Source organism: Talpa occidentalis, unplaced genomic scaffold (genome assembly GCF_014898055.3).
Source record: "Talpa occidentalis isolate TD23 unplaced genomic scaffold, MPIMG_talOcc4v2.1 talOcc4.5, whole genome shotgun sequence".
NCBI lineage: Eukaryota > Metazoa > Chordata > Mammalia > Eulipotyphla > Talpidae > Talpa > Talpa occidentalis.
The window spans coordinates 7781539-7805760 of NW_023604861.1; the positions used below are offsets into that span (position 1 = coordinate 7781539).

General features: G+C 45.8%; 1 protein-coding gene across 9 annotated transcripts in view; it reads left to right on the top strand.

The window, feature by feature from the left end:
* The window catches only part of DOCK9 (dedicator of cytokinesis 9), a 236581-nt gene that overhangs the window by 65533 nt on the left and 146826 nt on the right, over window positions 1–24222 (top strand). For 2 of the 9 annotated variants that reach the window (XM_037528759.1, XM_037528762.1), the window contains exon 1: window positions 21318–21605. The exons of 3 other annotated variants lie outside the window; for them this stretch is intronic. In XM_037528759.1, coding sequence (XP_037384656.1) covers window positions 21483–21605 — 123 coding nt within the window. In that variant the 5' untranslated portion in view covers window positions 21318–21482. Of the gene's footprint in view, window positions 1–21317; window positions 21612–24222 lie in introns of those variants that run through there. 4 more of the 9 variants (XM_037528763.2, XM_037528758.1, XM_037528760.2 and 1 more) reach the window with 2 other exon arrangements.

Consider the following 24222-nt stretch of genomic DNA (forward strand, 5'->3'; position numbering starts at 1 on the left):
AGCGGGAAGCTCTGAGCCCCGTCCGGAAGGGCATTTATGGAGGTTCCATTTAATAGCAAGATTGATTAAACCACCAGCCTTTGGCCAGTCCCTCTGCCCTCCCAGAAGAGCTGATTTTGTTCTGGCTTCACACATGGTCCTACATCCTCCTAAGCTCTTCTGTCTGTTCACTCATTTATATGACAGCCCAGTGAGGTAGATACTCATGGCCTTTGTTTTTATTTTATACCTAGGGAACTGAGCATGAAAGAGAAAGGGAAATATTGTCTAAAACCCCAAGGCAGGTGAGTAGCTCAGCCAGGACGCAGGTCGCCAGCCCAGTGCTCTCAACTGGCATCCTTAGAGACCTGCTCACGTGCTAGCAAATGGTCAAGACAGGGCCTGGAATGTGCTAGAAATAAAGGAAACTCTGCAAGATGGAAAAGTGAGCAGAAGATGAAACAGATGAAGGGGGAGCCAATCAAGCTTGGATAGGGAAAAAATTGCTGAATTTCACAAGCGATCCAGGGTGCCATGTGCCTCCCCCGGGGATGGGAAGGGTAAAGAGAAGGGGCTCTGTGCTGGGCTTGCTAGAGACGCTCACCCCCTGCAGGGCGGGGTGTGGGTGTGCATGGGGTGGACGAGGCTGCAAGGAAGGGCGAGCGGCTCAGAGCTGGGCATGAGATGAGTCAGTCCTTTTTGAAGAGCTGCCCCGAGTGCCCAGCACCCTGTGTCCTACCCAGCCTGGAGCCCGTGGGGCATGTCAGTGTCATCCCTCTCCTGTCCGAATACAAAATGGAGAGACTGGAGGCAGGAGGACCAGTTATGAAAGCTCTGAGACCCCAAACAGACTCTAATTGAGGGGGATGGAGAGGAAGGGCCAGATTGAAGGACTTGTTTTGGAGCTAGAGTTTATTCCACTGTTGCTGGCAGTGGGTGAAGGGAGCAGGAAACAGTGCAGCCCAGTCCTCTGACCTGGGAGGTGGTGATGTCATTATTCAAACATGGTCCAGAAGAGAAGGGCCAGCGAGCAGCGCTTAGTGGGGTGAGAAGAGAAGGGAGGAGAGAGCTCAGTTCACTTTTGGCCTTGCTAAGCTGGAGTGCCCCGCGAACCTCGGGTCAGGGGCTGATCCACCTTTGCCGGCCCTGCAGCTTTACAGTATGGAGTCCCTGTTTAAGAGGAGAGCCCATAGGACACTACAAATAGCCAGTGAGGTGCAGGACCTTGGGGGGAACCCCTGCAAGTGAGGGTCCTGAATCTTAAGAAGCTTCTTTAACTTCTAGAGAGACTGCCCCGGCCTCTGAGGCTCCCTGAGGTCCATTTTTTTCACTGATTATGTTCGTGCTGTGTCTTTCTTGATATCAGGACCCTCCTCCGCCCTGGTTCCTCTCTCTCAGTGTAGACTGGCTAGCATCTGTCTAGACTGAGAGCTAGTCAGGACAAAGGGTTACCTTAATGGGCTCTAAGAAGAACCATACCAGGCGCTTTTGGCTTTCTGTAGAAAAAGTATGTTTTGCTTCCGCTGTTTTTCTAACACACAAGAGAAACCGAAAAAGCCCCTTATGTGGGATGAGAGGTTTTTCACCTATGACCTCAGAAGGGTAACACTGTGAAATGTACTCCGGCTGCTTGCATTATCAGCAGGAATTGGTGGCCACATATACAATGAACTTGACCTTTCCAACCTTTGCCATTGTGAGCTGTTTTACCTACAGCCTCTGGCTTAGAACCAAACCTTTTAAATCACATTTATATGGTTTTCAAATAAGAGATTAAACATGTTTTCAAAACAGCCAGTAAGATAAGGTAGCACATTGAGATAATTACCCCAGTAACATGGTCACAGCCGATTCTGTAGCTGAGCATAGGAGTGTGGAAGAGAACCCAGATCGCTGTTTGGTCTGTGTCTTTGCCAGTTCAGCCTGAAATGCCCCTTCCTGCGAGGAGAGACTGCCCGATGCCACCAAGGGCCAGCTGGATGTGGGTAGCGTTTTTGTCCTCTCTTCCTTCTGCGCCTGGGCCTGTGAGACCCCCACTGCAGCATCTCATCCTGTGGGTGCTGCCCACCCCCTCTCTTCCCCTGCCTCCCACCCCCCCATCGTCCATCTCTGTGTGAATGATCTCAGCTAGATGTTAGGCTTTTATCTGATTAACACATTCACACTGTGGTATAAATAGCTAACAGAATTATATCTGCCAAAGGGTATTTGCATTTTGGAAGGGAGTTTGCTAACTAAGGGTGGCCCTGGAGGTGATTAGGAAGATTTGGGGGGAGTATGGCATTCATTTCCAGACTGCAGAGGAAGGGAGTCTCTGCCAGGGAGTCTGCCGGTGACTTGGGACTTCAGTTTTGGTGACAGGAGAATGTTTTCATTTCACGTTTCTTTCTTTCCCTGGTAGGTAACAAGTGTTCTGTCTGTAATCACCTAGAGGGCTTTTCAAAGGGAGAGGGCATAAGTGTTTTTTTGTGGTGGTCTTTTCAGATGTATCTTGCCACTTGCGAAACACTCCAGCATTTCTCTCAAGCTCTGAGACAGATGAGCTTGGGCAGTGAGCACCTGGCTTTGGAAAGGTCGCCTCCTGCTCCTGGGACCTGAAAACGCCTGTAGTTTGCATCACCACTGGGCTAAGACCCTGGGACCTTAGGAAGAATGGGCTCTGCTGTGTTGCTTTCTCCCTCAAATCCAGGCCCAGCTGAATTCTCAGGTTTGTGTCTAGACTCAAGTACTGCCTCTGAAGAAGGAGACAGTCCCGAGAAGGACTAGGAAAAGGACCAATTCATAGCTGGAAGGTGGGAGCCTCTTCTACGTATGTTCTCCCAAAGCCTCAGGCTGACTGGACCATCCTGCATTGATCCAGTCTGGTTTGGGGGCTCTGGTGGGACATTGATTTGCAACTAAGTAGCAGCACCCCAATGTTTTAGTCACTCCTTAAAAGTGGACACCAGTGCCTTATTTTTGGTTTCCCTTTTTCACTGACTATAGTAGGATGTCACCAGTTCTTTGCCAGGTGAAGAAATGACGGTGCCTGGATGGTTTCTGGGAACTTGGACATGGGAAAGTCAGTGCTGAATTTCCGTTTTCACTTTTGCCCGTGGACTGCACTGTCTCTTAGACCAGGCTGTTGTGTTACAGAAGGATGCGGGCTGCCGTCCAGGTCAGACTCTCTCGTGACCAGTTTTGTAAAACAAGTGGAAACCCTTATAATTTCTGCAGATGCGTGTTTATCTGAAAAACTCTGGGCACTGTCCAAGGGAAAAGAGGCAGGGATGGTCTCAATTTTAAAAACATTTTGAACTACACCAGAACTTTTAAAGCCTTTTCCACTTAGTTGCAAATCACTGTCGGTTTAAAAACATTAAAAAACAGAAAGAAAGAGCGAGTATCCTCTTTAGGACTGTTTATGTTTTCTCTCCTGCGAGACATGCAGGGCTCGGCAGTTAGAGGATCAGGAGGCAGATGGCCTTGAAAGAAGCCAGAGAGTTCATCATGTAAGGATTCTATCTATTGGGAAGTGAATGAAAAGAAAAACAAAACTATTTTAGCTTCTTTTTTTAATTAAAAAAGAGTCACTATGTTATTTTCTCCTGGGCCACCTTCCGGGGGGTGTGTGTGCACGTGTTCACATGTGTTCACACCTTTATTTGTGCACGCATGCATGTGTGTGCTTGTGTATCATGTGGTTGTGCATACACATGCATGCATGTGTCAGTATGTATCTGTGGGAATGTATGTGCATGTGCGTTCTTTTACATGCAGCTCCTAGGAAGCTTGTTCTGGGTCCCTCACCACCCTCGCAGTATTTGAACAACAGTTTTAATTAACTAAAGAACTTGGAACTGCCACACTAGGTTTTGAGAGGCTATTTAGGCCATTTATTTTCAAAATAAACAACACATGAACTTCAAGTGCCCGGGACGCTGACTTTGGTTTAGGTCTTTTCATCACAAAAATGAAAGGGGGAGGGCCTCCCTGGTGGTGCAGGCAGTTGAGCGCAGCGCTGTGAAGCTGTCCCCAGCCTCTGCAGCGCCGGTTCGATCCCTGCTGGCCTCGGAGCAACCCCCATGGCGAGCAGACCTCTCCTGTCTTGCCCGCTGCTCCCCTCAGCAGTGAATTTCAGTCAGTCTGCCTGTTCTGTTCCCCGCTGTCTCTGGTGAATTCTCTAACCCTCCCACGACTCTGGCCTGTACCCCAGCTTTTGCATAAATAAAAAATAAGTCTTTAAAAAAAAATGAAAGGGGGAGCAGATGCGAGTCTGTGACTTCCTCCTGCCCAGGTCGTGGTTACAGGCTTTCTGTAGCCGCCCTGAGACTCTGAACTTGCTTCTCCTTCCCCCTTACTCTCCCTACCCCAGACATCGTGACTGTCTTCCTCCACCTCTCACTCACTGAGTATGGGGAGTGGCAAGCTAATGTTGACAGTGGTGCTAAGGGAAACATCGGGAGACACATCTGGTTGCTCACATCCTTCAGCAAGGTGGCGTGGCCTCGGATGGTCCAGGGGGCTGTCTGTTGGCCCCGTCTCCTTTCTGCACGAGCATTTGGCAGTGTTACGTTGGAGATTCAGCAGGTAGCAGGTGACGCCTTCAGTGGCTGTGCTTGCTGTGCTGCTGGAGGAGGACTGAGAGGAGCGCCACTGGGTGGGGGATGAGCAGGTTGGTCTAGATGAAGGCGGTGCCACCCCGACTGGCCCCTGGAAGCATGGCTGTCCCCCTCGATGGGTTGTACCAAGTTCTTGGTCTGAAACGCTTCTAGTATTTTGACAGCTTGACGAGGGTCTCTGCCTGCGTGATTTAGATGGACACCGAGGCCAGGAGCTCTTGTAAGTGCCCTCAAGTGCCTTACTCACAAAATTGGTGACAGTTTCTTTCCATTTGTCTGCCTGCACTGGTGCGCCCCCGGCACGGGGGTGGGGGTGCTTCCTGCCTTCAGGGCCTTTCGTTTCATTTAGTGAGCGCAGAGGTGTGTGTGCGCCCTGGACCTTGTCATAGCCGAGTCTCTTTTCTCTGTGACGGTCCTCTCACCCCTGCCCCAGGGCTCCGCTGTGCAGCCAGGTCCTGTTGTCTTCCCAGACCCACTCACAGAGGGCCAGCTAGTGCGGAGAAGGGTCTGCTTGGGGCTGGGTGTAACGTAACGCTCACCACTTTTCAGGGAAATTCCAGGGCTTTCCAGCACATCTTGGGGAGGCTGACTGACCTCTGTTTCCATCTGAGAAACTGCTCAGGGCTTTAGTAAAGAGGATTCTGGGGCTTTCGCAGGGGTGTGTCTAGTCTGCCGCTGGTGGGCTGAGCTACGCAAAACCCTTCCAACCAGGAGGTCAGAAAGCAGCAAGCTTCCCACGGCATGTTTTCTGTTCTGTAACCAGAATGCACAAAAGTGGGAGCATCTGTGCTGACGAGCTGTGAACCAGCGATGGGCAGAAGTAGGGGAGGGAAATTCCCAGGGAGAAACAGTGGAGGTGAGCACAGCTACCTGGGAAGTAAGTAGTCTGTGGGCGGAGAGCAGCCTGCAATGGAGATGATTTAGACGTGAGCAGTAACCCCTCTGACAGGGTGGTGCCGGGTTGCTCGGGCTGAGCACCACTGACATTTTAGGCTGGATGGTTCTTTGCTGTGGGGACTACCTTGTGCACCAGAGGATGTTTAGTGGCATTCCTGGCCTCAACCCACTAGATGCCAGTAGCAGCTCCAGGTACTGCCGAGAGTCCCCGGGAGGAGGGCAGAATCACCCTGGTTGAGAACCACTAGCCTAGAACAGCCGATGCCTCAGGTCAGGGCCCTCATCTCGGCAGGCAGAGCGGGGTGCCCTTAAGTGTCGGAGTTCCCATCCCAGAAGATGGTGTGTGTGCCGGCTTCCTGCCACTAGCCCTTTACCCGCAGCAGCATTTCATTCTAGATTTTTCTGAGGTACATGAAGTCCAGTTCATGAAAAAGAAAAAACATCTTTCAAGCATCAATCTAATTCTTTATTATTCTTAGCCATCGGAAACCCACCTTTGCACCCATTGACGCCTGTGAATGTTTCTTTGCTTCCTTCCCACCTCCCAGGTGCTGGTCTTCAGGTCATGACAACACTTTTGTGTGCTGTGCAGAAATGAGAAAAAAAGGGTGATGGAGTGATTGGCTTGATCTCTTAAAAATTTAAATTTTTTTTGAAAGATTTATTTATTTATGCATACAAGAACTGGGGTACATACATGCCAGAGATGGGGGGGTGAGAGGACTCACCAGAAACAGAGTGGGGAACAGAACAGGCAGACTGACTGAAATTCACTGCTGAGGGGAGCAGCAAGCGAGGAGAGGTTGCTCCCTGACCAGCCGGAGATTGAACTTGTGCTGCAGAGGCTGCAGATTGCTTCATAGTGCGGTGCTTAACCCCATGCACCACCAGGGAGGCCCTAAAAATTTAAAATCTTAAGAAAATTCTAGGATTGCCATTCCTATTTTCAAGTCCTTTGGCATGTGTGTGTTTTGATAGCCTTTATAAACAATGGTAGTGGCTGCTGTTTTTTTTTTTTTTTTTTGTGTTGTATTTTAGTATTATTACTTGGCAAAATAGAGGTTGGAAACCTATAATAGTGCTATAAAAATAGTGCTTCAAAACCTAGAAAAATAAACTGATACTATATGTGAAACTTCTGTGGCAAAGTCATATGTATCAAAGTATCTCCTCCTGTTGCAACCGAGTAAGCTGTTCCTCTGGGAGTAATACCATAGTTTTTTCTTCTTTGGGGAAAGTCATGTTATTCCCTAAGCTTATTTGGCGTAAGCAAATTTCATGTAATATTCATCTAATTCTAACTACCCAGAGAGAAAACATTTAATAGTCTTTTTTTAAACAATTCATTTCAATAACCTTTTTCCCCTCAAAGAGATCACAAAGGGGTTGTTAGATTTCCATGTGGAGTAAAGAATATATTTAGCAGAAACAGAACTTTGCCTCTTAGCATTTTTAGAAAGCAAACCACTTACTAAAGCCTTCTCCCAGCACCCACCTGGGCCAGGACACAGAGCTTGCCTGTTTCACCACCTTGAGCCCAGCGATCTGTGCCCAACATCTAGCTGTTGTGATGTCCGTCTGTGTGAACGCCGGGGCCAGGGCTGGGCATGTGGTATAGTCATAAATAAGGCTATGATTTCCTGGAACATTGTCCATGGTGACCTTAGAGGTTATCTCTCCTTAACCTACCATAGTCCATCTGTCTTCCTTTCTTCTTCCTGGTGTTGGCCTGTTCTGGTTGCTTCTCTCCGAGACAATTAGCCATTCCTATCTCGCCATGCTGAGAAGTGCCCTGGTTAAAATAATGGACACTCTTGGCATGTAAATGATGTGTCTTTTCCCAGGAACACATTATTTTTTAATTTCTACAGCTGAACTTGCAAAGATTTATGAAGAGCAGATGGAAGGAAATGTTAGCCTGTTCATGGACACACACACCTGAGGAACAGTGTAACTTCTGCACAAAGACACAGTGGTTGTGTGCAGGTACCTTGTCTCTCCGGTCCCTGAATGAGTTGATGGTAAATGGGTAGTTGATCCCAGAAAAGTGATTCTGGAGTCTCAAACTTGGCCCATAGAGATCAAATTACTCTGTTTTCCCCAGGAATTTTGAAGGTGGTTGAAGTTGAACAGATAATCCTATTTGCTTGGGGGAATCCTTCTTATTACTATAAATACTGTGGAAAGGAAAGACCTGCTTTCAAGTTTTCATTGAGCAGGTAGGGCTTTAGCGCCTGACTTCGGGGTATAAGTCTACCTTTCTGACTTTCTCTCCCTGAATCCTTTCCTGGCCCCTGGAGAGCTTCTTCACCCAAAGACTTGCTGTCCCCCAAACACACCGTGCTCTGCAGCCCCCCACTGTCTGTATATGTCAAGTCTTTCCTCCAACATCTCTTGTTCTGTCCGCTGCTTGACGAACTCTCAGGGCTGTGCACCTCAGGGTGCTGGTCCCCAGAGGAACAGCATCTGCAGCAACTGGGGCTTGTGAGAGGGGCAGATTCTCACTCTTTGTGGACCTCTCACATCGCAGGTATTAGGGAACAGAGCCCCTCAGCAGCTCAGAGGACAGATTGGGGGGACCTGGTGCCTGGCGGGGGCCAACATTCACAGCTGCCTCCCTTACTATGTCATCCTAGAGAGGGTCCTAGAGGGCCCAGCAGTTGTGTGGTTATGAGCTCTCTGACTGATTCAGACTTGATGTTGTTCGAGAACCACCCAGTGTGGATACCGTTCATTGGTGCCTCATTTCTGAGACTTGTCTTGATGGTCCCCGAGCAGCGAGCACTCCCTTCTATTGATGCACCTTTATAGTGTATTAATGAGTCAAGACAGGCTGGCTGCTATCACCAAAGGGTGGCGATTGAACATGGCATGTGTCCATTTCATACCCGTGATGAGATCCTTCAGGGAACACATTGTGTGGTCTTCCACATGATTCTGGAATCTGGTGTCCTTCCATCCAGGGCCTCCCGGGAGCCTCCTTTGGAGTCTCTGCTTTTAGCAGATTCACAAAGAGAGCGCAAACCCGGATGGTTACATTTTCCTTGATTTATAACTGCATCCAGACTTTGCTGCCCCTCTTTCTTTATTCCTTTGGCCAGAACCCACGCACAGTTTTGTTTTTTATTAAATCCAGAGCCTTTTTTAAAATTTTACTTTATTATTATTTTTTTAATTTTATGTATTTTTTACATCATTTTTCATTTTTGTACAATGTATGCGTTTTCAACTTGGTTATAGTCCCCATACAATTTACAATTCCCATCCGCCTTGTTTTGAGCCTATTCACTCCCCTGCTTTGACCCAACTGTTGAGATTAGGAAATGTGGTCTTTCTTTCTGCCCAGGGAGACAGGATTGGGAACATCTAGCCTAGCACCATCCATTAAAACAGCACCAGCCACAAACCCAATTTTTCTCTAGAAGCTGCATACAAAAAAGTAAAAAGAAACAGATGAAATTAATTTTATTAATATATTTAATTTAACCCAGTATATTCAAAGTGTCATTCAAGTGTAATCAATGAAAAAAATCACGAGTAAGATCTTTACATCTTTTTCATACAAAGCCGTGGACACCCAGCATGTGTCTCACATACAGAGCATCATGTTCCGTGACCCCAGGTGCCAGCAACACAGCACTTGCCATTCCCTGCCACACATGGTGTTGAGATGACTTGTTTGTGTGTTGCTTGCCTCAGCTGTTGCTGAGCGAGTGTGACCTGAATCAACTCCTCATGAATGAATTAGTGAGCAAATATGGGAGCTCATTCCCCTGGGCACTTTTGACAACGTTGGTGAAAATTGCCTATGATGTTTTCTTTTGTGGTAAGTGCTGGGTCACACAGGTATGACCCTGTGAACTCTGGCCCTCATGCATCACCAAGTGGCAGAAAGTTTGAGCTGAAAAGAACTTGACCACCAGGTACGAGGGTGTCATTTGATCAACATGTGTCCCCTAGACAAGTGGAGACTTGGAGGTGGTACATCTGCTCCCTCGACTGGGATCAGTCAATCCTTTTAGTTGATTTAATTCTGTTGCAATCTGTGTGAAAGTCCCGTGTTTCTCCTCAAATGAATGAACATGTATTGTCCTAGACACTGCAGCGTCTATGTGACACATATCGTCTATATATCACAGCGAGATGTGACGAAAATTGTTTAATTTAAATTTTATTTTACTGGCTTTTCTGCAAATTTTAAATCAGGGAATAGGAAAGGTCGTGGAAGTTATTTCTATTCAAAAGGAAAATAATAGTACATTAAGCCTGTCATATGGGATAAGGATTTTTTTTTTCCTTAATCATTGGCCTAATTGCAGTGCATTGTGGAGGATGCACATGGAGGATGTAACTTTGGCATCTTATTCCTCTTATGGGGGAGAAAGGAAATCCTTAGAAGTGCACATTGCCTTTCTCTAAACAGATTGCTTCATTGCTTTGTTGCTAGAGACCATATGACAAATTTGAACTTGAACAAGAGCTTGTAACTCAGCTGGGAAAAAAGTGTTTGTGAAGGAATTCTAGGCACTGAAGTCCTAGGGGTGCTTCTGTCCTGTGTTCTCTGTAGGAAAGTCTGCTAACTCCGCAACTGCCCAGTTCATGACAGCATTAAAAATACGCGCGAGAACCCGTAGTGCTTTTGTTACTATAGGGCCTTTATGGTTAGCTTGAAATGGCAAGACGAGGTGGGGCAAAGGAGTCAGGACATGTGTGGAGAGTGATTCTGGTCGATGAACCCACCCCGAAGTTGTATGTCTATGGTCCAGAAAGTCCAGCTGCTTAGAAAGAAATTAGTCATTCATGAGTGGAGAACTGTTCTGAAGGCGTTTTCAGGGTGAGGTGTGTCTTCTATTCAGTGCAGGATGGTAAACATTTAGCCCACTCCCTCCACCCTCCTCCCTCAGCCACAGGCAGTCACCTGTGTCACACCTGTGCTGCCATTTCTGCCCGATGGCCTCCTCGTTTCATGAATTTAACCAAACCCATTCGTGTTTCCTTGTGGGATCTGTGTTTAAACATCACGGGCCTCCTCCTGCGTCCTTTAAGTTAATAAAGTCATGACTCTCAGACACTGATGGGGAAAGCCTGCAGATAGGTATCACCTGGGTTGCTGTTAAGACTAAAGCTCAAGACGAAGTCAGACAGGTTCTGGGGGTGCTTGGTTTTGGGGGTCCTGCCATCTGTATGGTACTGAGGTTTGCAGCCATATGATGCATTAAGGAGGCGAGGAACATTCCAGATTGATGGACAGCATTTCTGGAGGCATGAAGGTGAGGTGGGAGGAGCCAGTAGTCAGTGTTCTGTGTGTGTAAGGTGCAGGTAGGGAGGCTCCTGAGGGTCTGCATGCCATGTGAGCCACCAGCAACGACGTGGAGACTGTGGGGGTCGTCATCACAGCCCAGCACAGGGAGAACCTGCCGTGTCTTGGGAGCAGGCTCTCCAGGTTATACTGATTGTTTCTTTCTTTGTCCCACTGGGGAATTAAGGGCAGAGGAATGTCTGTCCTTGCTCTCATCTTTCCCCTTTCCTCACTCTGTTCCATACTCAGAACCAGTAGGAGGTTTCCCTGTGGATGAACAATGATATAAAATAAAAAAGGGAGGTTCCACAGAGTGAGGCTTTTGGTCCTTTGCCCATGTTACCTCCTTGTCACTCAGTCTTCGAAGCAAGAAGAAGATATGTTGAGCTTGACTTTAAATCCTTCAAGTTGTGGGTAATTTCTAAAGATCTGGTCACTAGTAGACCAGTTTTAAAAATAGATGTTGATTTATATCTTTATGTTCATGATAGTAAAGGGAACCTCTTATTAATCTATTTAAAGTCATTTTGCCATTGTGACAACTCTGCGACCTTGGATTAATTCCCTGACTTTTGTGCCTCAGTTTCCTCATCTGTAAAATGAAAGTATGTGTTGCAGGGCTGTTGGGGGAAGAAATAAACTGTTTATCACAGTGTTCAGCACAGAGTAAGCTGAACAGAGCAGGCTTGGAACCTGAGGCCAAAAAAAAGAAAAATATCAGTAATATTGGTCTTATTTTTATTTCAAGCTTTGATTTATCATGGTTCTTTTTTTTTTGGTGTAAATTTTGATTTTTATTTGAGCATTTTATTACATTTTATTTATCTTGATTACTGAGTTTTTAAAAAAGATTTATTTATTTATGCATACAAGAATTGGGATATAGGCCAGACGTGTGGTGGTGAGAGGATTCACCAGAGACAGAGTGGGGAACAAAACAGGCGGATTTACTGAAATACACTGCTGAGGGGAGCAGTGGGCCAAGCAGGAGAGGTCTGCTGCACCATGTGGGTAGCTCCCTGGCCGGCTAAGGATTGAACTCATGCTGTAGTGGCTGTGGACAGCTTCATAGGTTGCGTCTTAACCCCTTGTGCTACCAGGGAGGTCCGATTACTGAGTTTTTAATGCTCTCTTAAATTCTGAATTGAATGTCTCCCTCACTTTCCCCCAGCCAGTCACAGGGGTAGGTACCATAGAAGCATTTGCTAGTTTTGAAGATTATTTTTAAAAAATGTCCCAAATAGTAGTACGTGATCTTAAATGTTTAAAAACATGTTTAATTTAAAGTAGTTCATGCATTGTAAGGAAAGTCTGAAAAAAAAAAAGTAAGTAGGAAGAAGGGAAAATAAAAGACTGAGTCATTCAAATACAGCCACTATTTACACATTTCAGTTTTTATTTCCTGTTATCTTCCATTCTAAGATTTGCAGGTCTGAGAAAATTCTCCTTTTTTTTTTTTTGTGGCTCCTCTGTGGAGGTGTTTGCTCAAAGATGAAATTGTGTCTGAAATAAAACTTAACATAATACAATCTATTAATTACCAGGTTTAAGATTAATTTTAGAACAAAGCTCCAAAGTCTAGTAATTATGTGAATTTTGGGTAAATTACTTAATTTATAAGAATACCAGCTTCTGTAACAAAAAAGCCTATTGATAGTGTCATTACTAAATTAAATGATAACATAAGTTGAGTGCTGAGCACATAGTAGGGCTTGGGAAATGCTTTCTTCCCACCTCTGCCATACCTTAGGCTATTCATTTTCTTCCCTTTCCTCCCCTTCTGTGTTGAAATTCTTGTTTGACAGGTCCAATAAAATAATTATTGACTTACAGAGTTGGGTCTTGGCACAGAGTAAGTGCCTGCAGAATTCCTTGGTGTTTTTTTTGTAACGTTGGAAGCCGTGTACACTTGGCATTAGTTTATCCTGCTGTTTTTAAATCTACAGAGTCATTTTAAAACCTGGCATGCTTCCCCTTCCCCACCCCCCACCCCCAAAAAATAAAAAAGACTTGGCTCCTCTTTGTGGAAGGACCAGTGGAATATTTGTGGCCTCTGATGTTCCAGTTTTAAGAGCCTGTTTAAACATCACCCTCTCTTTTTTATCCACAATTTTCTTGCAAGAGTTTTTCTCTTGTTGGAGAGGAGAAAGCTGAGTCCATTATGTTGCATGCATGAGACTTAGAAATGTAACAGAAGTGACATTAAACTGTTGACTTTAGTAAAGGACCAAAGGTGGCTATAGCTCTGTCACCACCACTATTATCACCACACATCATCATCACCGCTGATACGATCATCACCATCTTCAACACCACTACCACTATCATCACCCCTGCCCCCAACATTATCATCACCATCACTGCATCCATCACCATCATCACCATTCACTTTCACCACCACCAGTATCATCATCACTTTCTAAGTTAGGTGACTGTGTGTGTTTTGATTTGGTAGCGAGGAGAAGGGAAATTCTGATGACCTGCACTCTCCCCAACTGCTGTGTATCTTCAGCTCTGGTCACTTTATTTGTAGGTTCTCTATAAGCAAAATTCATTAAGTACATATTTTCACAAGGCTTAGAGAGGAAAGTTTGACTTGGCAAGTTGTGTTGTCCGGGAATAATGTTTGAATCCTCAACACTATTCTGTTTTTGCTTTTTTTTTAATTTTTTGATTATGACTCCCTGGCAGTCTCTTTCACATAGGAAACCAGTCACAATGAGCTGGGAAGAGAGGTGGAAGGCCTCACTTGGGCTGCAGGATGAAAAAGATGCATCATCTTTGCCGCTGATGAGTTTATCTTATGGAAGGGATATAACCTACAGCTTCTCAATAGAGGGGACTTCCCAGTTATTGCCAGGAACTCCTGTTATTGCAAATGATCATTGTCTTAATGCAAATTAAGTGAAGCAGAAGCGCTAGGGGAGACTCCAGAAGTGCTAGGGTGGACTTGACCCCTACAGCCTGGGGGTGTTTTCCTCTTTGCAGAAATAGGTGCTCAGCCTCTGCCTGGAGGCCCAGTTTCTCCCCCTCCTCTTTGTTAGTAGCTGATGGTCAGGAGTGTCAGAGCCTGTGACCCTGTGGGTCTCTATCATCTGTGAATCACGGTGGCCTCAAGGCCTCCTAGACCTAAAGGCCTAGTGTCCCTTTGAGGGACTTAGACTTGCTTTAGTAAATTTATCCTACACAAGACTTTACAAAATGGATAAATGTGGAGGGTGGTTATTTGGTTTTTTGTTAAGTTGCCTTTGGAGGTGGATTGGGGGAAGAGTGGAGGGGAACACCAAGTCCTGACCACCAGATCACCTGGGAATTGGAAGCATGAAGGAGTGGACATCTGACGTCCGGTTATGATGCAGCGATGCACTTCATCTAGAAAGAAGAACGTCAGTGCTTTAAAAAACGTTTTTTCTCACCAAGCATACAGCCTCTGACCTCAGCAGCTGTCATGGAGTGAGGAAAGTGAGAAAATTCTACTGCTGTGAACTTCTGTGAGGCTTGGTGATAAGTCAAGACAAGGGGAGCCATTTTTATCATTCATTCTATAAGAAACCCTTTATGATTGCCTACTGTGTACACAGAACCCCCATATACACACAGATAACCCCACAAACACACAGTTAGACAGCCCCACAGCCCCCCCCCACATACATACACAGACACACACAGACACCACCACATCCCACATACAGACAGCCCCATAGACCCCCACACCCACACCCATACAGACACCCTCATATCTCTCTCCCCCACATCCACACACACAACCCCATAGCCTCTCCCCCTACATATATACACAGATACCCCCACATTTTCCCCCACACAGATACACATAGATACCCCCACATCCCCCCCACAGATACACATGGATACCCACACAGCTCCCTCTCCCAGTTACATACAGACACACAGAGACAGTCCCACATTTTCCCTATACAGACACACAGAGACACCCCTTGCCCGCCACAGACACACAGACAGTGCCCCCCGCCCACACCCCATGCTGATAACTTTGGTCAAGGTTGAGGTAACTGACTTTGGTAACCCTGGCCAGGAGCTTCATTTCCTGAGAAAACCCCAGCACACTGTTTTCCTTGGCTTTGTAAATTTCCATCTCTAAAATAAACTGGCATGGGGCCTCCCTGGTGGTGCATGGGGTTAAGCACCGCTCTGTGAAGCAATCCACAGCCTCTGCAGCATGAGTTTGATCCCCGGCCGGCCAGGGAACAACCCACATGGCGCAGCAGACCTCTCCTGTCTCGCCCTCTACTCCCCTCAGCAGTGTATTTCAGTCAGTCTGTCTGTTCTGTTCCCTGCTCCATCTCTGGTGAATCCTCTCACCACCCACACCTCTGGCCTGTACCCCAGCTCTTGTATGCATAAATAAATAAATCCTTAAAAAAATAAAATAAACTGGCAGAATGATTATCGGGATCAAAATAAATTGATAGTTCACAGCAGAAATAATCGGTGTCCAGAGTGTAAGAGCTCTCTACCCAGATGCAGGGCCCCGACCCGTCCGTAAGTTTATTCAGGAAATGTTTTTTTTGAGCCCCTGCGCTGTCGTAGGAGCAGAGCTGGGAGTCGAGCCCTCATGGGAACAGGCAACCATCTCCTCCCTCAAAGAGCTTTGGCTTTCCGGTGGGGTTAGACAGGCCAAAACCAAACCAAACCAAAAAAACAGAATCTAGAGTGCCAGGTGGTGATAGAAACTCTAGGAAAATGGAAGCAGGAAAAGGGGTGTCACGGGTGGGGGTGGATGTCTTCACTGAGGCAAGAAGCTTCTCGATTATTCCTGGCCTTGGGAATGAACCAGGTCCATCTGGGACTATGGTGGTGGACATTATGGCTCCTGTGTCCCAGACCGGGGAGCTGGGACTCTGAACGGTGAGGACGTTGTCCTGAAGTCACAAGCCATGGAGGGCCTCCCCTTGGGGCCTCACCTGCAAGCCTGTAGGGCGGCCCCTGCCTCTCTTGTGCTTCCCCACTCCCCATGCCCACCCCCCTCTCCCCAGAGCTGTGCAGAGTGCAGCCTGCCCACACCTCCCTCACCCATAGAACAGCCTCTCCTTCTGGGATCTGGCAGAAACACATTCACTTTTTATCTTTCAAGTTTTTCTTTTGTGGATAGTAGGACAATGTGATTTTGAAATGTTTGCCATTTGCATTTGGTTCGTTTTTTCCCAAATATCATCTGTAAGGGACATTCTAATAGTCAATGTTATAGCCATGGAGAACTGGAGAGATCTTTTGCTGTAAGCCCTCCTTTCACAGGTGAAGTTTGGGGAGCCCAGAGAGGTGGAGTGACTTTTCTAACACCACACAGCAGTTGTGAGATCGAGCGGGTGGGGGTGGGGGGCCGCTAAAACTGAGCATGAGCTTCTTCTCTCCCACTAGCCCTCAGAGTCATTTATTTGTGACTATAGATAGTGATTGTGTTTTTGAAGAAAACTTGCAAAACAAAAGGGCTTAGAGGAAAAAAGTTTCAGTCCTAGCCTTGCATACCAGGGGGCATTAGCCGGCACATTTGGTTCTAGTTTATTTTTCAGTCTGGGGTGTGCACTTGTGGCCATTTTCTCAGTGTCTTCAACAAGCAATTTTTATTGGTTCCCCTATTTTCCCTGTCTTGGAAATGTGATCTTGGCCTCAGGTTGTCCCTCAGGCATCAGTCCCTGCAGTGACCACCGCTGACTTGGGCATCTGTCCCCAGCGTGTGGGCTGCAGGTGTTGACGCTGCTGTCGCCTCTGAGGCTTTGTTGGCTTAACTGGTGCTGGTGTTTAAATGGTTGGCAGCTCCACTTAAGGGGAATTTGAACAGCACGAGGGAGTGCTGTGAGCCCAAGGCTCTGGCTGCCTCTCCTGCTGCTCCCTCTGGACCGCAGCTTCCTTGTTCCATGGAAGGAGAATCTTCCCCTGATCCCTTCTGTACGCAGAAAATCACACACACAAAGTCTTGCAGGTTATTTTAGAGGGTTCATGGACCTCCTTCTTTTCCTGAAAGAAAAGCCTTGGATTCCAGGCTAAGAAACGCTAAACGGTGACCCGTCTTCCATTTCTGTAGTTATTGGATTAACCTCTAATGACATAAATAATTGAGGCGAGCCTCACACTGTATCATTTTTGATATTCACTCTTCTATGAGTTCATATCTGTTGTAGACAGTGATCCTTGTCCTCCCTGCTCCTCCACCTGCCTGGCTTCTGGGCGCTGTCACCCTCCTGGCTTACCCCTTGGTGCCCTGTATCTATTTCTCTAATCTTGTCCTGTTCTCTGTTTTGCTGCTTCCACCTACCCTGTTTTTGTTTTTCTCCAAAGGGCAGGTCATTTTCCTGACACCTCTTCTTTCCTTTGGCCCGTAAGCTGGCCGGTAACAATTCACTGGAAAATCTGCAGTCACTTGTTCCTTTTCACAATTTTTCTTGATTTTTACTATTGCTTCAAATTTTCCCATAACAAGAGAAAAGGGATGACTACGAAGTATGTGTGTCATACTTTATGTATTTAAATAAACTTCATGAAGTATATATGCCTCAAAGGCATGTATACATACGTGTATCTGCATGTATATAATTTAAAGCCTACTCTAAAAAAAGAAATATGTATAAACACATATAGTCTTTAAAGTTAACATTGTATTTTACTGTCTTTCTAAGACCCTAATAAGAAGAGTAAAAAAAATGCCATTAAGTTGAGATGATTAATATTTGTTCTTTGTACAGTTCCTTATCTATTCCTTATATAGTTATTAACTACAGCAACAGGCGGTTTCAAACTTTATAGAATTCTTGTCTAAAAACAAGTTTATTGACAGTTGCTAAAGGTTCAATTGTACAGTTTCCAAATCAACCATTGTCTTAAAACATCTCCAGCAAGTTTTGCAGCTGGGAAAAGGGAACATTTTAATTATTTGTAAATGGTCCACTGAGTTTCAGGTTTTGAACAGTTTATACACTCTGCTTTCATATGGTTCACTTACAAATGAAAAGCTTTGTGGATTTTTACAACCACTGCCTTTTACTGATGACCCATGACACAAAACTGCCGTAAGCATTGAGGTCAGCCAGAGTGTTTTCAGTGCTCAGTACCTGAGACACCAGACACTCGAGTGTTTAGGACGCAGCCCCTGCCTTCATGGTCGACATTCCCACCATAGAGTACAGCTTGTACAAAGTTAGTCAAAGGTAGACTCTGAAAAGCTCTGAGAAGTCAGTAAAAAGCATGTCCAGAGAGTTAACAGAAGAGGAGCTGAGTAGTTTTGGCTGGGAGAATCAAGGAAGTTTTACCAAAAAGATGGCATTGAAACTGGGTTTTGAGGCATGTGTAGGAGTCCTTTGGATGAGAGACGTCTTCAGTTTCTTGCTTTTCAGAATGTGATGCAGTTTCATCTTGGGTGGGAAGGTGAGGATTTCAGAGTTTTAAAGTTAGCCTGTTCTATTGTAAAAATAATCCTTGGAAAATTTCTTAGATTTTCTGTAAACTTTTCATGTGTGGCCAATCTGTGTTATCATTTGTATGCATACTAAAATCTGAGAAGCGAAACCCCAAATCAGTAGGATTCATTCCATCCTACTTCAGAAGTGTTCCTACTTTCCCCGGGTTTTACTCTGTTCTGTTGTAACAGTAAAATTGTGTACCCTTATTACATGCTAACAGGTGTGTTTTTTTCCTGTAAGAGTTAATTTTAAGCACATTAGTGTGTGAAGGAACTGAGGTTTCTAGATAGTAGGAGCTCAGTAAATGCTTGTGGATTTGAATCCAGAGGTCCAGTGTATACCTTGTTCTCTGCAATGTTCTCAAGGGAAGCTTCCCCACCTATCTCCTTCCTCCTAAGAGGCATTTCCTTTTGTGGCTTCACTGAGCAGATGTCATTCTCCTTCCTCAGACACCCATCTGATGACTCTCTCAGAGAAACCACATCCTATTTGGAGGTTTATGTTCGGAAGTTGAACCTATACCATGTGCCCACTGAGCGGCAGACTTCTGAAGGCCTAAGAGCCCCTGGAACAAGGGCATTTAAGTTGCTTAGATGTAGTGGGAGCTGACAACAATCTCTCCACCCCTCTAGGCCCTGAGAATTTCCTCCTTCCATCATTAGACTAGCTGACTGTCTTGCTCTCAGAATCTCTTTCCTTTGTCCATGATTTAAGTAGTGGCAAGATGGTGGTGAGAAACAGCTCAGGGAATTTTGCGGTGTCTCGTGTAAACATGTTGGGAACCATGACGAGTGCATCAGTCTGTGCCCTTTTATGTCAGTCTCTGCTGAGGGATTTAAAAAAAAACTCATTTGCCTCTCAGCTTGGTGTGTTTTCCCTTTTTTGATGATCTGAATTATGGAACTGATCATGTCGGTCTGCCTTTCTGTACTGGCTCCCTGAAAGCTCTGAGCCTGCCCAAATTTGGAATCACAACGAGGGAAGAACAATTGATTTTAAGTTGTCAAAGCAGTTGGTGGAATTGTCACTTTAGCTCACACGGCATGAAGTCCTGAACTTAGGACTAAAGTTAATTTCTTTAGATTTGAATAATAGCAGCTACAACAGTAATAGTAGCTACCATTAAATGAACATCTACTATGTGCCAGGCACAGTTTCATGCTGTTTTCAAATCTTCACCAAATTAGCTTGATGGGATTAAACTCACATGCTGCTGTTATCTTTAACTGCTGATTAGTAGCTTTTACACATTTGTGTTTTTTAGCAGTTTGCATAGTTGGAGTAGACAACTGGCTTGGCTTAGTATGGTGCTTAAGAGTGTATACACTGGATGCATGATGCTCCTGCTTGCTGTGTGACCATTCATGCATACATAACCTCTCTGGGCATCGTTTTCCTTATCTGTAAAACAGGGGTAACCATGTTACCTGCTTCATAGGGTCATTATAAACATTAAATAATTGGCTGGGTTTGGGGTATAATTGCAGGGTTTTGGGGTACTTAGAACATTCATAAAATAACCATTTAAGTTCTTTCTCATTACTTAGAGGATGTCAGGTTGTTTTGACCCAACAAATAGGGTAATATTTCTCTCCTTAAAGTCTGGAATGTCTGTATTCAGGAGGCCAAAAAATTAATTAAAAAAAAATATTCAACATAGCTTTCAGTAAGAGAGACGCAGGTTCTTTGCAGCTTTACAAAGATAGATTCTTTAAAATCATAGATCTCATTTTTCAGGTATACAGGTTTGGTAGGTGAGTTGTATTTACCCCGAAAGATGATCTGAGTTTGGGAAATTGGGCAATTAAACACAGTTAATATAGAAACTACTCATTTTTACTTCATGGATTCGTGGAAGCCTTGTAACTCAATGCACAGTGACATCCAGCCTCAGAAGGATCCTGGTGTTTGAGTGACAGTGGCTGAGCTCAGCTGTGGCTGTGGAGTGGCCTCGAAGGGCCCCTTGGGAAGAAGGTGGCATCCTTGAGCCTCTCTGCCTTGCAGAGCTCACCCAGCCCCTTCCTTGCTTTGCCTTTAAAAGGGGACTTGTGACTTGGACCTTTATCTTAAGAACAGTTTATGTATTTCCCTGGGTGGTACATCACGTGCACTTATTGTTTCTAAGGGACGTGCACTTCCACGTTTACTCACCACCACTGCTGCCTCTGTTTTCAGTAACCAGATCCTCCCTGGTGTCAAGGAAATGCGTAGTGTAACTGATAGGGGAAGGGAGTGCTGCAGCTCCCAGGAAGTGCAGAAGAATGTTTCATCCCATGTCCTTTGAAAGTAAATTTCTTAATACCTGTTCCTTTTTTCCAAAGAGATGATTTTTAAATTACTTAAGGATTCGTCCACCATTAATATAAGGAAATAATAAAAATAGCAGGCCTTTGGGAAAACATATTTTGGGGGCTGTGGCCATTAGACTATAGGGTGGCGACTCAGCTACTTCACTGGGCTGTTGTGTAAATCTCTATTAATTACATTCATCTAAAATTGATGGCATCTAATTTCACTTGCTTTTCACATGCAATGACAGCCCTCGAAGGAAGAGACGCTGTTTTTACTCTGACTCTCTGGGTGCTTAGTTCTGGGTTCATTACCTACTGGTACCTATGCACCTGCTGATAATTTAAACTGCAGTTCTGTTTAATAATAAAAGCATCTACCACAACCCATGAAATCTATGAAAATGCTGGATGACCTGGTCTTTCCCGCATAAAATAGATAAATTAAGTTTTGGGCCCCCTGCAGGGAGCAGCTCTCCTGCCTGCTTCTCCTCCCTGCTTTGCTCATCAGCCAGGCATTTGATGTTTAGCCATAACGCGGAGGAAAGCATCCAGAAACTCAGAGTTTTGGAACAGCCAGATCACCCAGCTGTCTCCGGAGCTCCTGGGGTTTCAGCTTTGAAATCTTCTGGAGGACCCAACTGTGGCCTGAGCGCTGCCGCGTTTGAGTCGGTGGGCCGACACAATGAGGCGCTCTTTATCACAGAGGCAGGACGCTGCGCATTGTGCAGCTGGGGGGTTGTTTTCCTCCAGCGGCTGGTGGGAACCTCCCATTTCCCGAGCTGTAGTAACACCCCTGGAGGCTGGCCTAGCCGGCCTGCCCACCCCCGCGGCTGGCTCTGCAGACCCGGCCGGCCCGCTGTGACCACTTGCTCCTGGGCCGCCGTCCCTCCCGCCTCGGGCCACGGGCATGCGGGCGCCTGGCACGGCCAGGGACTCGCAGCTGTTCCAGTCGCGGACTTTCTGAGCCACGTCTTAGCCCAGAATGCAGGCTGACAAATGTAGGACAAGTAGCAGAAGCATCAAGAAGGAGCTGGTGATCGAGTCCCCGCTGCAGTACAAGGATGCAGCGCAGGGAGAGGTGGAAGCAGAGAGCCCAGCGGTGCAGGTGCTGGTGAGCATCCCAGCGGGAGGGGAGGGCACCGCTGGCTCCTGGGGCAGCCACCCTGTCCTTGTGCAAGGGCTGAGCGCCTCTCCCTTGATAGATTTTGAAACTTGCTCTGCCTGTCTCTTGCAAGTGCTCAGCTCTCCCTGAAGATTGACCTGCTCTCACCTTGATTAATCTTGGTCAGAAACAGGCTGACATTCTGTGGGCGAAGGTGGTTTCCAGGAGGCTTTTTTGCATAAAACAACTTTGTATTGTGCAAAATCTGGCCACACCTAGATGCTCTGTGGCCTGATGTAAACCCACTTTTTCATTGAGGTTCTTTGCAAAATTAAAACCTTTTTACATTTATTATTCATGTTGCTGTGGGGAAGAGGAAGATGACCTTGGGGGGATTTGAAGAGACACAACTATTGAAGTTCAGTGTAGTCTCACTCATTTTTATCAGAAGGTTTGCCTTGACCAAAGTCAGGAAGGATCTAAACTTGGAACCAGTTGATAGAAAAGTTTCTATGCTTAGCAGCAGCCTTTTGGATAAATTTAAGTGCCTCAGTGGACTTTGTAAAGCAGGAATGTGGAAAATGGTGGTGTTGTTATTCTCATCAATGAGTAGGTTGTGCTTCTCTCTTGGAATTTCTTTCCTACAATACAGGCACATAACTTTTAAAGCAAACTGCAAAAAACCACCAACATGCACAGCAGGGGGACAATTGAGCCTTTCAAGTGATCTGCTAAAGGGTTGAGTACTTAGTGATTTATATATGATTATCTTTTTTAAACATGGAGTTCAATTGCTATTATCATTAATTTTCAATTAATGTCTTTAAGACTCAAACTTCCCTGTAATGGATTTGGCTTGAATCAGATTGCTTTCCTCTGACGTGTGAGGCTCCTTTCTATTGTGTTACTGTCAAAACTAAGGAAAGTGTGATGGGCCTTTTCACTGCAGATTTTCATCGCAGGGATTGTTTCCACATTATTCATTATCTTGGATTCCTTCCTGCCAGCATGATAGCTCATTTTCTGTGGAGGGACCTGAGCCTCGTGCCCCACCCCCCCGACCTTTTTTTTTTTTCCCCACTGGTTAAAGCTTCCAGCAGATTGAGCTTATGATTGCTTGGAGGAAGTTGTGTGGTTTGGGTTCCCTTGTGAATATTCTTAAAAACCTTTTGTCAGTGAGCCTCCAGATGTGTAGAAATATTTGTTCAGAGAACTAAATACACTGTAGACAGAGGCTGTGTGATTTTTTTTTCACAAGTGACTTTTAAAAAACAGATTTCTTTTGCGAGTGCTCAGAAAATCAGCCTCATATCCCAGTTATTTGTTGAGGTCTAGTGTCCCTCCAGGAAGTTCCACGGAGCATTCTTTTTCCATTCTAACACATAGGGCCATGCAGGGGCTGGGGCTGTACCTGGCTGGAGTGCGCCCCAGAAATTTCTGGCTCCCCTCACCTGAAGAGAGGTGTGAAGGTGAGACAACGGTGTTGCAACACAAAACTCTTTACTTAATCTGATAGCAGGTCTCTTCTTCCAGTGGAGTAAGATAAAGAGGAAGCTCAGATAAGAGGATCGGGGATACTGAAGCAGGGCTTCTGCCCAGGCCAGGTAGCCGTACCTGCCTGCACTGATCTCTGCCCACAGCAGGTGAAAAGTCAGCACTCTGCTTGGCAAGCAGCTTTTGTTCAGGAGGATTTGTTTAAAGTGAGCCAGTACAGCTGGGCATCTATCTGTCCTAGTATTGTTCCTCTGTCTGGGACCCACAGAGTCAGAGAGAATCCCCAAGTCTATATGTAATTTGAGTGCGTTGGGCTGAGCGGTGTTTCACACGTCTTAGTCAAGAGCCAGCATTGTGAAATCCAGTTATGCTGGTTTTAGTTTTGTACACAGTCCTTGGGGGAAAATATTACATAGTTTAGAAAGCATTAAAGTAATGCACGTGTAGTGAGAAATGGGCCTGGGGTGGAGAAATAGGGGAAAACAAAGTGCCCTTATCTTTCCTCTGCAAAGGTGCCCACTATTCATAATTTGCTGCTTGTACTTCTAAACTTTCTCCTGGGTCTAGATAAACAGAGAGAGAGAGAGAGAGAGAGAGAGAGAGAGAGAGAGAGAGAGTGTTCAAAATGTACTAATGCTCTAGATGTCTGTGTTAATTTTCTCCGAGAACATACCAACAGCTGTTTGTCACCTTCTATTTTTTTTAAAGATTTATTTATTTATACAAGAACTGGGGTACAGGTCAGAGGCGCAGGAGGATGAGAGAATTCACCAGAGGGAGCAGGGAGCAGAACAGGCAGACAGACCTAAGACACTGCTGAGGGGAGCAGCGGGCGAGGCAGGAGAGGTTTTCCACGCCATGTATGTTTCTCCCTGGCCGGCCGGGGATCAAACTCATTCTGCGGAGGCTGTGGACAGCTTCACAGCGCTGCGCTCGACCCGCTGCACCACCAGAGAGGCCCTGTTTGTCACCTTCTATAGCTCATGCCATCCTTTTCCAGAGCTGTAGAGTATTCCATTGCAGTGTTGTGCCTTAATTGGTTGGTTATTCAGTTGGGAGGATGCCATAGTGGAGGGACTAGCAAATACATCTTGAAATACTTGAGCAAGGGAGAGGTAGTGCTTGC